The 13,002-nt window shown below is 33.3% G+C and overlaps 1 protein-coding gene across 1 annotated transcript; it reads left to right on the top strand.

Annotated features, from left to right (window-relative positions):
- The first annotated feature begins 4,596 nt into the window (after window positions 1-4,596).
- Window positions 4,597-12,061, top strand: LOC116004932 (L-ascorbate oxidase-like). Its single transcript, XM_031245134.1, has 5 exons — window positions 4,597-4,964; window positions 6,003-6,095; window positions 8,041-8,253; window positions 9,175-9,369; window positions 11,040-12,061. Exons 1-5 carry the CDS (start codon window positions 4,701-4,703, stop codon window positions 12,003-12,005), a joined length of 1,731 nt encoding a protein of 576 aa, XP_031100994.1. The 5' UTR covers window positions 4,597-4,700; the 3' UTR covers window positions 12,006-12,061.
- The last annotated feature ends 941 nt before the right edge of the window (window positions 12,062-13,002 follow it).

Here is a 13,002-nt window from a genome sequence, read left to right as displayed (position 1 = left end):
AGGTGCACCTATTGCTATAACTAGGTGCACATAGGTTGCAACCAGGTGCATGAATGTTAACACAGTAAATTACATGCACTTTGTGCAAGTAAAATGTATTGTAGATGTCTGTAAAATGTATTACAGGTGCAAGTGAATTGTACAGTGAGCATCAATACGAAGTGCACCTAATGTTGTAACTAGGTGCACCTAATGTTATAACTAGGTGCACCTAGGTTGCACCCAGGTGCATGAATATTAACAAGGTAAATTACTTGCATTTGTAAGTGAAAGTATTTGCGAAAATAGGTGCATGAATATTAATAAGGTAAATTACTTGCACTTGTAAGTAAAAATAGGTGCGAAAATAGGTGCACTTGTAAGTGAAACTAGGTGCACTTTTAAGTGAAACTAGGTGCAATTGTAAGTGAAACTAGGTGCACCAAAGTTCCAGTTATTTACGAAAATGCCACCGCGTCATTTTTTTTTAAATTGCATCTGATTCGTTGATCTGGACACGTGGACGGCTGTGGAGCATTCTCATTTCCTACCTGGGCGAGAGTTCGCACGAGAGTGCAACCCTATATATATATATATATATATATATATATATATATATATATATATATATATATATTAAATTGATTGTTTACGAAATTTACATAATAAAATGTAGAAGATTATAATATTTGAACCGTAATTGAAATTATTTGGCATAAATAAGTATAGTTTTTCTAATGTATTTTTTTGAATGTAAAAAAATTAAAAAATTAAAAAGAATCATATATTGCCTAACAGATCATTATATACTATTAATTAATTAATTAATTAATTAATTATATATATGTGTGTGTGTGTGTATTACGGAATTTACATAATAAAATATAAAAAAATTATAATATCTCAATCCTAATTGGAATTACATAGCAGATATACGCAAATTATATTGTGGACCATGATCATGGTTAATACTGCAGTTGTGTTGAACGGATAGTGCAGTTGTGTTGAAAAGATACTGCATTTGTGTTGAAAGGAAACTGCAGTTGGGCGGAACAGAGACCGTATATCTGTTCAACACAACTGCAGTATCCTTTCAACACAACAGTATCTGTTCAATACAACTGCAGTATCAGTTCAACACAGCTGCAGTTTCAGACGGATGACACGGCCTCTGTTCCGCGCAACTGCAGTTCCCTTTCAACACAACTGCAGTATCCGTTCAACACAACTGCAATATCAGTTCAACACAACTGCAGTATCAACCATGATCCATGGTCCACGGTATAATGACTAGCATAAATAAGTCTAATTTTGTTTAATATATTTTTCTTTGTACGTAAAAAGAAATTTAAAATAAAAAATAAGTATATGCATTTTCTTTTTTTTTTTTTTTTACATAAAATGGAATTAAAAATTAAAAAGAATAATATATTGCCTACTAAATTATTATATAGAGTTAATTCCACCAAAGGTCCTTTGTCTTTGGTGGCAATTCCAATTTTAATCCCAGATTATCGTTTTTGCCATTTAACGTCCCAGACTATTATTTTTTGGACACTTTTAGTCCTTCTCATGAATTTTCCTATTTTTAGTAAGGGTAATTTTGTCTCTTCATATTTTTTTTTTATTTAACAGGTTTTCACCGGTTTAATTAGGTTAGGTTAAGCAAACCGATTCTTCTAATTATTAGATTCAATCCACAAATTCCTAACGTACTCAAAAAACCGAATGGAGACCAGAAACATATGCAGCTTCAACCTGATTTAAAGATAGACATCAATTCAAGATAATGTTAGTATTTTCACACAATAGAGGCATTAGCTTCTTGGTATATTCATGGTCTACATTACGGTCAATAATGGGGCGACAAATAATTCCTTTTATCGATTGCGAACTCTTTTAGGGATTTAGAGATTTGGAACTACAGATTTAGGGCGACAAATTTTCCCTTTGCTCTCCTCTATAGTAGCGTTGTACGGTCTCGTTCTTCGCCGGGTGAAGGAGGATGATGAAGCCTTGAACTGAAGCAGATGAAGTTGTGTACGCTAGCCGCTAGGGATTTGTGGATTGAATTTAATAATTAGAAGAACCGGTCTGCTTCACCTAACCTAATTAAACCGGTGAAAACCGGTTAAATAAAAAAAAATATGAAGAGACAAAATTGCCCTTACTAAAAATAAGAAAAATCATGAAAAGGACTAAAAGTGTCCAAAAAATAATAGTCTGGGATGTTAAATGGCAAAAACGATAGTCTGGGACTAAAATTGGAATTGCCACCAAAGACAAGAGACTTTTGGTGGAATTAACTCTTATTATATAATATTCTGTATATATTAATTTATTGTTTACAGAATTTACATGGCATAAATAAGTTATTGTTTAATGTATTTTTCTTTGTAAGTAAAAAGAAATTAAATAAATAAAAAAGACCTTTATATATTTTGCTTTATACGTAAAAGGAAATTAAAAATTAAAAACAATAATATATTGCATTAAGAAGTCTTTGATCGGAAACAACATTAATGAAAATGAAGTTCTAATTGGAGGCTAATGAATTGATTTGGTGTGTATTTTAATTATGTATATACTATAATAAAGCTTAAAAAAATTGCAATAAATTGATTTGGTATGTATTTTAATTATGGATTATAATAAATATTAATTTGACTGATTTTAAATTTCAAAATTAAATTATTTGTCTAGGATGGACGGAAAAATGACATTTTAATATATATATATATATATATATATATATATATATAATTATAATTATAATTATAATTATAATTATAATATAAAATGATTGTTTAATTCAAATATTAATTAAATAAAAATATTATTTAAATTTAAATGAAATTAATAAATAATAATAATAAATAATTTATTTAAAATGACGGTGTGGCCTACATATACACATGTACGATGAATTCACAGGAAAAAAACGCAATGTAAATAGATAAAATATTAGACGTAAGCCTCATACATTTTGGATGCACTTGGTAGATATATTGACACAATATGATTTTGAGCTTTGCTTAATCAAACTGGTCAAGTACAGATCACACATATATTCATGCATATCTGCAACAATAATAATGAAATTTTTTTAAGGAGACAATTGAATTTAAAACAAAAAAAAAAAAAAAAAAAAAAAACAAAACAAAACAAAAAACAAAAAACAAAAATAACAACAACAACAACAACAACAACAAAATCCTTTCTTGAAAGCAAAGCAATAATATAATTACACTACTTTTCTTGTTTGAAATGATCATTGCAGAAGTAGTAGTACAATTATGAATTATTCATATAAAATATAATCGGATGGGTGCATGAATGCATTAGATCCCTCCTCACTTTTATTATATGTAGGAGAGCACGCTCAGGTGAGAACAAATGTCCATGAGAGAATTGCGAATCAATCGCAGTCGTCCACACGTCCAGATTTAATGAATCAGATGTAATTTTAAAAAAAAATAAGGTGATATTTTTATAAATAACTCGAACTTTAGTGCAAGTAACTGGCGCAAGTGTGCAAATAAAAAGTGCAAGTAAAATCAATTAAAAGTGCAACCATTTTCACTTAATAGTGCGAGTAATTTACTTTGTTAACATTGATGCACCTAATGATAACACATTTCGTATTGGTGCACTTAATGGTAACGTTTGTTGCAACTAATGATAACGTTATGTGTACTTAATATTGATGCTCAGTGTACATTATTTGTTGCACTTTTAATACATTTTACTTACACTTAGGTTCACTATATGAAACTCTTACATGCACTTTTAACACAATTTACTTGCATTTCAAAATTCAATTATTTACGAGAATGCCACCGCGTTTAAAAAAACAGTGTTTCTAATCCGTTAGATCTAGACATGTGTACGACTGCGATTGGTTCTCAGTTCTCTCTTGACAGTTGGTTCTCACTTGATCTATCTCATATACATACATATATATATATATATATAGGGTCACACTTGTGTGAGACCGTCTTATGAATCTTTATCCGTCTCAGGGATCTTTATCCGTGAGACGTGTCGAGTCAAGATGAAATGTAATACTTTATTCATGATTTAGTATTGCATTTGCTAGTATAAGTATTACAGTTTATCTTGACCCAACCCGTCTCACGGATAAAGATCTATGAGACAATCTCACACAAGTTTTTGTATCATATATATGTGTGTGTGCAGAGTCAGAAATTTCATTTAGTGGGGGCAAAAGATTAAAATAGATGATATATTTTGGAAGGTTCAACAATGTGTACTCTAAGGCAAAACAATATGCACTTCAAGGTACAACAATGTTCTCTGGAAGGCATAACAATATGCTATGGAAGACTCAACAATGTGCTCTAAGATCAACAATGTGCACGGGAAGAAATTTAATGTGCTCTAAAAGACACATTAGTATGTTATGTAAGACACAATATTGCGCTTTGAAGGATACAATATTTATAATTTTTAATAGTTTCATTTTGACCTTGATCTAGAGTGAATCATCATTAAACTCCATCTATTTTTCACTTAAAGCTTTCTTTGTAGTGATCCGTTAACTATATATGTATGTATACGCGCTACAGACTTTCCATCCCGAATTCAAAGCTCCAATACAAAATATTGCTCCATTTTATTATTATATTTTATATTATAAGCTAATAATATAAGTATCAAACAAACGCATATATTCTCCAAGAAACCTTGAAGATCCGAACATGGGCATTCTTGCAGGTTGGTATTTCTTCTTCATTTTATTAGTTGATCTCTCGGCTCTGGCTGCGGCCAAAACAAGGCATTTTAAATGGGGTGTGGAGTACATGCGCTGGTCGCCGGACGGCGTCGACGGTGTGGTCTTGGGGATCAACGGCCAGTTCCCCGGTCCGACGATCCGGGCTCGCGCCGGCGACACCATAGCCGTTGAGCTCACCAACAAGCTCAGCACGGAAGGAGTTGTCATTCACTGGCATGGAATCCGACAGGTTCATTTTCTTCTTCTTTTAATATTTCTAGTAAAACAAATTCTAGAAATTAAACAGTCTCTACATAAAATGAATTTTAAATATATAATATTTTGTTAGTAAAAACATAATACTTGTCTTATGATCGATTGTAAAATATAGTAGTTCATAAAAAATATATTATTTTTTTCTAATCTAGAAGTCAGGGCCGGATTTTAGGGCGTGCAACCGCACAGGACCCCAAAATTTTGGGAGCCCCTAGTCCAGCCCTGGCCTAATAGTTAGTATATGTATTTGTGACTATATTGGCCTAAAATTAAGTTTTTTGCATTTCTCTCTTTGTAATTTTTCTTCAATTTGCAGTTTATTTATACTTTGATAGGGACTCACTTAGTTACTAGCACAGGGCCCCGCAAATAAAAAAACCGGCCTGCTAGAAGTATTATATATATATATATATGAAAGTCTTCCCACATGAAACTAACGTTCTTACACAAATATTTGTGTTATAACATTATTAAATAGAAAGTATTATAGGCAAAAATCTTGTGGTCTAGTGGCACCCGGTGTCCCGGTTTACACTTTTACATGGATGATGGGAGTGGGTTTGAGCCTCGAGTTGAGAAAGTAGCTATGAACATATTACATTGTAACAGAGTCATTAGTACTAAAAAAATGATATATAGGAGTAAAATTTAATCAAGTGCTTTTATTTATTGGAGGAAGAAACTAAAATGAATAAAATTGTGACTCACTTTTTATTATGAATCATTCAACCAAGAGTAAAAAATCAATTAATACTTTTTATTTAGTTCCTTTTTTTTTTTTCCTTTTCGAACACAACAAAAATAAAGAGAGAAAATTAAGAAAAATAATTTGTAAAAAAAAAAAAAAAAAGAAGAAGAAAGAAAGAAAGAAGAAAGATGTACTGATCAGTGAATATTGCATGTGATAATGTGCTTTATAGATACAGTAATACATGTATGAAGTAAATATTTTACAGTATTTATTTTTGTGATTATTTTTCCTAAACTGATAAATCTCTCCCTTTTTTTTCAGATAGGAACACCATGGGCTGATGGGACTGCATTAATTTCACAATGTCCCATTATTCCTGGAGAAACATTTGTCTACAGATTCAAAGTTGACAAGGTGAATTAATATTACTTTTAATTTAATTTTTTATTATTAAGAAGAAGAAACTATTAAAATTTGAAAATTTTAATCAAAATTAAGTACGCTCAATATATTTAATTCGTACATCTAAAAAGAACAAAAATTTATACCTAAAATGTCAGATTTTTTCTTAAATTTTTATTATTAAGAAGAAATTCTTAAAATACTAAAATTTTAATCGAAATTAGTACACACAATATATTTAATTTGTACATTTAAAAGGAACAAAATTTAACTCAATGGGTAGTTTCAGTGGCAAGTGAGCTCTCTTTGTGGGAAAGGATTTCGGGAGAACCCGTATTCCCATAATTGACGATTCCGATTCCCTTTGGGCCAGCTCCAGTGCCTCCCGAAGCGAAAGCGGGTAGACCTGAACCTTTAAACTGACGGAGAAAGACCCGGTGGATGTACCAAAAAAAAAATACCTAAAATATGAGATTTTTGTTTTGTTTTGTTTTGTTTTTGTTTTGTTTTGTTTTTTTTTTTTTTGGTACAGAGTTTTTCTTAATTTAATTTATACGTTATAAGGACAACTAGCACTAGTATTCAGGGAGTTGGTGTCCAAACATTTGACCTGTATTCAAGAAATTGTCCTATTTAAAATAACATTACATGACTTTTTCAACGACCCCTCAACTAATTATTTAATGTTGGACAGGGACCCCAAAAAAAAAAAAGAATAATAACAACGACAATAATAATAATATAATAATAATAATAATAATAATATTTTACTTGTTGGCATGTTTCTTGCTTTAACATATATAGATATATACTTCTGTCATATTTACTATTCATTCGTCAAATTAACTCCTTCTTTTTTGCTTATTTTCTTTAATTTTTTTTATTTTTAAATTTAATTTTTGGTATTTAATACTACTTTTAAGGTATCTGATTTTGAATTTGTATTTTTACATTTTTTGAGTTTGCAACCGATTTGAATGATTTAGAATTATTTTGTTAAACATGACGTTGTTATAAGAGAAACCACTAATTTAAAAAAAAATGAAACAATAGCTAATCATCAGCTGTCTAAGACACCTAGACAACTGCCTAGTCCGCCGCGACCTAGTCGAGGCCAAGCTGTCTAGGGCACCTAGGCGGCCTACCGCATAAATCACTGGTTTTGGTGATTTTCTAGGCGGTCGGCCGCCACGACCTAGTCGAAACTTAAGCGATCTACCGCATAAATCATCGATTTTGGTGATTTACTAGGCGATCAATCACCGCCTAGCGCCAAGCTAAGCGTGATTTTTGCAACATTGCATAGAAGAAGAAAAGAATAGTAATCTCTTTTAAAAATTGTCCACCTATTTTCTATTTCTCATGGTGGCAGTGCGGCACCGAATTTATTTAATTTTATATTGAATTTATATATTTAAATAATACTCCGTATTTAATACTGTATCAAAAGCTGCGACGGGGAACATGGTAGTATGGTACTATGTGATACATAGAATAATTCGTGCCGCACGCCTGATTCAAATTTGCTGGCTTTGAAACATAAAATAGTCTCAAATACATACATGCATACATAGTTACATACAAACCCCTACACACACCCACACACACACGGTTTCGTTCCCGTGTGAACAAACCTACCCGTGCGAATGTGCAATCATTCACTATTAAGTATGCAAAATTGTACCACAACGTGTTTAGAAATGCACCAGGGTGTGGTACATTTTTGTAGTGCAATTTTTCATTTCACCTGGTACATTTCTGAACACGTTGTGGCACATTTATACATACTTAATGGTCCATGACTACACGTCTCATTTTTGTGGTGTGCATTCACCCTAGTGCATTTATGAACACGTTATGCTGTATTTATGCATATTTAATGGTGTAATTTGCACGGCCGCACGGAAAAGTCTATCGGTGTATATATATATATAAGTAAGTAAATTATACGGTGCAGGCAGGGACATATTTCTACCATGCACACTACGGGATGCAACGATCGGCAGGGCTGTACGGGTCCTTGATAGTTGAGGTGGCGAATGGAGAGAAAGAACCATTCCAATATGACGAAGAGTTTAATTTGTTGTTGAGTGATTGGTGGCACGCGAACTCTCACGAGCAGGAAGTTGATCTCAATTCTAAGCCATTTCGTTGGGTTGGTGAACCCCAGGTAATTTTTTTTTACATGCTAAAATTTATAACACCTTTGATCGTATAAAAGTGAATATAATTACGTGGTGAAAATTGTCATTATATTTTTCCCACTTGGATCGAGAAGGACAATAGATGTGGGCCTTGAAAGATTGAGACCAGCCTTATATATAGGACAATTCACTTGTGCATGGGTCTTTGAAATTCTAGACTAGGGTGCAAACGAGTCAAGCTACCATGAGCTACTCTCGAGTTGTTTGATCAAAATTTTATTTAAATTTGATCAAATTTTAATTCAAGCCAATCTCAAGCTCGAATTTAAAACTTTTTAGCTTGTGCCTAGTCATATATATATATAGAGATAGTCTAGATTTGAGTCTTCCTTGCCTTTTATTTATTTATTTATTTTTACCTTTGTTGAAAAGTTATATTTTAATCTGTGTTATTATTTTAATCAGTTTATAAAAAAAAAATTAGTTAACTTATCTTGATGAGGTTGACAAGATTCCCACCTATTTGTGCCTCCTTATTTACATTATAAAGTATGATTCAATGTAGCATTAGCGGCCAAAGAAATAAAATTTAAAAATCTAATAATATATACTCCGTATATTTCAATTACTACTACTGCGAACACAAATTAAAGTTTTGTAATTAGTAAATAGTCTTCCAATGTAATATTATTGCAAGAAGCAAGATAAATATTAATACCTCAATTAAAATACAAATACTTCTTTTGCTTCAATTTATTTTCATCTAATAATATAATATTATCCATTTTAAAATCAAATTTGAATATTTTATGTACTATATAAACTTTAATTTACTGTACAATGCAAATTTTTTGTCTCATTTTTTCTTCCTTTATTTTTATTGCTATATATTACTCGGACCATGTCTTTTAAGTAAGACATGTATTTTATGGCATACACAATTGCAGAGCTTGTTAATCAATGGGAGAGGCCAATACAACTGTTCCCTAGCAGCGTCATTTAGCATATCACCATCCACTCGGTGCAGTTTAAGAGGGGGTGAACAGTATGCCCCTCAAATTCTAAAAGTGCGCCCCAACAAAACTTATAGGCTGCGCCTTGCCAGTAGCACATCCTTGGCTTCTCTCAACTTGGCCATTGGGGTAACAAATTATTTCTTCTCCTTCTGTATCTCTCCCAATATAGCTATTTCTTCTCCTTTTCTATCTCTCCCATTGGGGTAACATTCTTTACTTTTTGCAATTATACCTAAGAATAGTAACGGGGCGGGAGCAAGAAGTATACTCTCCGTCTCTATTCCCGTGATCTTACCTTGCTCTCTGTCTCAAAAATTTATTCATTCCTGTCTCCATAGGGAATGAACTTTTTTCCGTCCTGGTCAACTTTATAGTCAAATTATTAATTTAGTACAATTTTTAATATTTAAGTAAAAAGATATAAGTATTAAAAATCCTTTCCTTCAATATATATATATATATATATATATATATATATATATATATATAATATTTTTATAAAAAAAATGTACTAGAGACGGAGACATGGCGAGGCATGTAGGAGTATCCATATCCTTACTGGTGAGTGGATAAAACTCTCCATTCCCGTTTCTTGAATTTTAATCCCGGACTCCATCCTTGGAGTTGGTTCAAAGAGAAATTACCATCCCTAATTATATACTCCTTATCTTTTAAGTTGCATGATAAGTCTTATTAAGATAAAATGTCTTGATTATCTATTAATTAAACAATAATCAACCACAAGGAATTTGTCTTGTTTTCTTAATATTTCCTCTTTTTAAAAAAAATACTCATGATTCTTTACAATGTAGTGTTTTATATTTTCTCAAATATTTTCCCTTTTTAAAATAGTTAAGTGGAGCTATCGATTGATGATAGATTTTAAACAATTATTAACAAAGTAGTTAGTGCATATGATAAAAAAAAAATTTGGTGAATGGGGTTTCATCATATTGAATGACAAGTTGTAGTGAAATCAAATGGTCACCACTCACCATAAAAAAGCAAATTAAATATAATTACTGCCATTATAGTGCCAACCACTTAGCACAATGAACTAATATTAATCCATTTGTCTGCATAATATTTGGGGGAACTTGAATGCTCCAATGATTCTTCCGCCCCAGCAATTAACCATATCTTTGCGTGTTATATTACCTTCCTCCCATCCCATTTTTTTTTTCTTTTTAATTTCCAATAAACTAAAATCCATGCTCTAAGTTTACCATGTTAAGCATATAATATATAAACAAAAATGTGCAATTCAACTATAAGTTTAATTTTTTTAGTTTGGATGAAACATATGTTTCAATTTGGTATTAAAGTCAATCTCATGTCAAAAGTTAGTCGGGCTATTGACTGGTCAACTATAAAGAAGTAGACTGATTTATAATCAAAAAAACTAGTGAATATATCAAATGTTGAGGAGCTTAATTGTAATCCATCACATACATAAAGTACGAGTTAATACCTCCGATGGTCCTCCGAATATTAGCGATTTACCAGCTGTGGTCCCTCGACTTTTAAATGACCTCCAATGGTCCTCTAAGTTTTAAAAAATAACAACCTATGGTCCTTTTAGGACGTCTCGTGGTCATTTTAAACTCGGGTTATTTTAAGAATTAGGACCACATGTGGTTATTTTTTAAAACTTAGAGGACCATTGGAAGTTATTTAAAAGTCGAGGGACCATAGCTGGTTAATCACTAATATTCGGAGGACAATTGGAGGTATTAACTCCATAAATTACGTTGTAATTGAAATTGGGGTTTGATTTGTTCATTGTACTTGTACAGGGCCACAAGATGGTGGTAGTTGAAGCAGATGGAAATTACGTTGAGCCATTTGCAGTGACTGATATGGACATATATTCCGGTGAGAGCTATTCAGTGCTGTTTACCACCGACCAACATCCTTCAAACAACTACTGGATTTCAGTTAGCGTACGAGGAAGACAACCTAAAACGCCCCAAGGCCTAACCATACTCAACTATCTTCCCAACTCAGCTTCAAAGCTCCCAACTTCACCGCCTCCGGTTTCACCAGCGTGGAATGACTACAACCACAGCAAGGCATTCTCCGCCAGAATCCTCGCCCTGGGCCGCGGCGGCCCCACCGGGCCGCCGCGGGGACACGACCGCCGGCTACACCTCCTCAACACCCAGAATCTCATCGACGGGTACATCAAATGGGCTATCAACAACGTGTCGCTGGCCCTGCCGCCCACCCCGTACTTAGGGTCGATCAAACTGGGGGTAAGAAACGCGTTCGACCGCCGCCCGCCGCCCGAGAAGTTCTCCGAGGCGTACGACGTGATGCGGGCGGCGTTGAACCCCAACGCCACCGTTGGCAACGGGGTTTACACGTTCCGGTTCAACTCCACCGTGGACGTCATCCTGCAGAACGCCAACGCGCTGGCGGCCAACGTGAGCGAGATCCACCCGTGGCACCTCCACGGCCACGATTTCTGGGTGCTGGGCTACGGAGAAGGGAGGTTCAGGGAGGAAGATGACGCCGGCAAGTTCAACCTGAAGAATCCGCCGCTGAGGAACACCGCCGTGGTTTTCCCTTATGGATGGACCGCGTTGAGGTTTGTGGCTGATAACCCTGGGGTTTGGGCATTTCATTGCCACATTGAACCACACTTGCATATGGGCATGGGAGTGGTTTTTGCTGAAGGAGTTCACCTTGTCAACAACATTCCTACTCAGGCTCTCTCTTGTGGTTTGACTGCCAAAATGTTCATGAAAAACAAGCCTTAGCTAGGTCGGTTAAAATAGCAAGCATGCTATGATACATAATTGAGTATTGGACAACATTTTATTAAGAGTTTATTACCGAAATGGTCCCTCAAATATTGCGAAATTATCAATTTGGTCCTCAATAATTTTTTGTGCCCAATTAAGTCCCTCGACTTTGAAAATTTTAACCAATTTGGTCCTCCGGTTATTTTGCCGTTAAACATCCGTTAAATCGGGATCAATTTGGTAATTTTGCTATCATAGCAAAATTATCAAATTGATCCCGATTTAACGGATGTTTAACGGCAAAATAACCGGAGGACCAAATTGGTGATAGCAAAATTACCAAATTGATCCCGATTTAACGGATGTTTAACGGCAAAATAACTGGAGGACCAAATTGGTTAAAATTTTCAAAGTCGAGGGACTTAATTGGGCACAAAAAATTGTCGAGGACCAAATTGGTAATTTCGCAATAGTCGAGGGACCATTTCGGTAATAAACTCTTTTATTAATGTATTCTCAAACTTGAAAAAGTTCTAAATTAACATCTAAATTTAAAGAATATTGCAATTAATGCTTTTAGCATGCCAGAGTAAAATAACTTGTTAAGTTGATATTCAAGACTTCAATATGTTCTTCATTTAGAAAATAATTTTTAAAAATTCTCTAAATTTTTAGAAAACTTAAAAATATTTTCAATTTTCAAATTAGAAAATTGTGCTAATAAATATGTTTTATGTTTTCTTTTTTCAAATTCTCCCGTTAACAAATGGGCACCAAATGCCGGGCCTCTCGTTTTATACAATATTTTGATTTGAGGAGATCCTATTTACCTCTACTGCTCTACATATAGTCATATACCACTCACAAATTTTTCGCTCCATAATGTAGCAATTTAATAGGTTTGTTTTTCTATTTTTTTTTCTTTTTTATTTTAAATCTCAACCTATTAAGATACATCAGGGAATGAATAACAAGTTTATGAGTGATAATGTAGAGACGTCTAGCTAGTATT

This window comes from Ipomoea triloba, chromosome 14, assembly GCF_003576645.1.
Source record: "Ipomoea triloba cultivar NCNSP0323 chromosome 14, ASM357664v1".
Taxonomy (NCBI): domain Eukaryota; kingdom Viridiplantae; phylum Streptophyta; class Magnoliopsida; order Solanales; family Convolvulaceae; genus Ipomoea; species Ipomoea triloba.
This window is presented reverse-complemented; position numbering and strand designations above follow the sequence as displayed.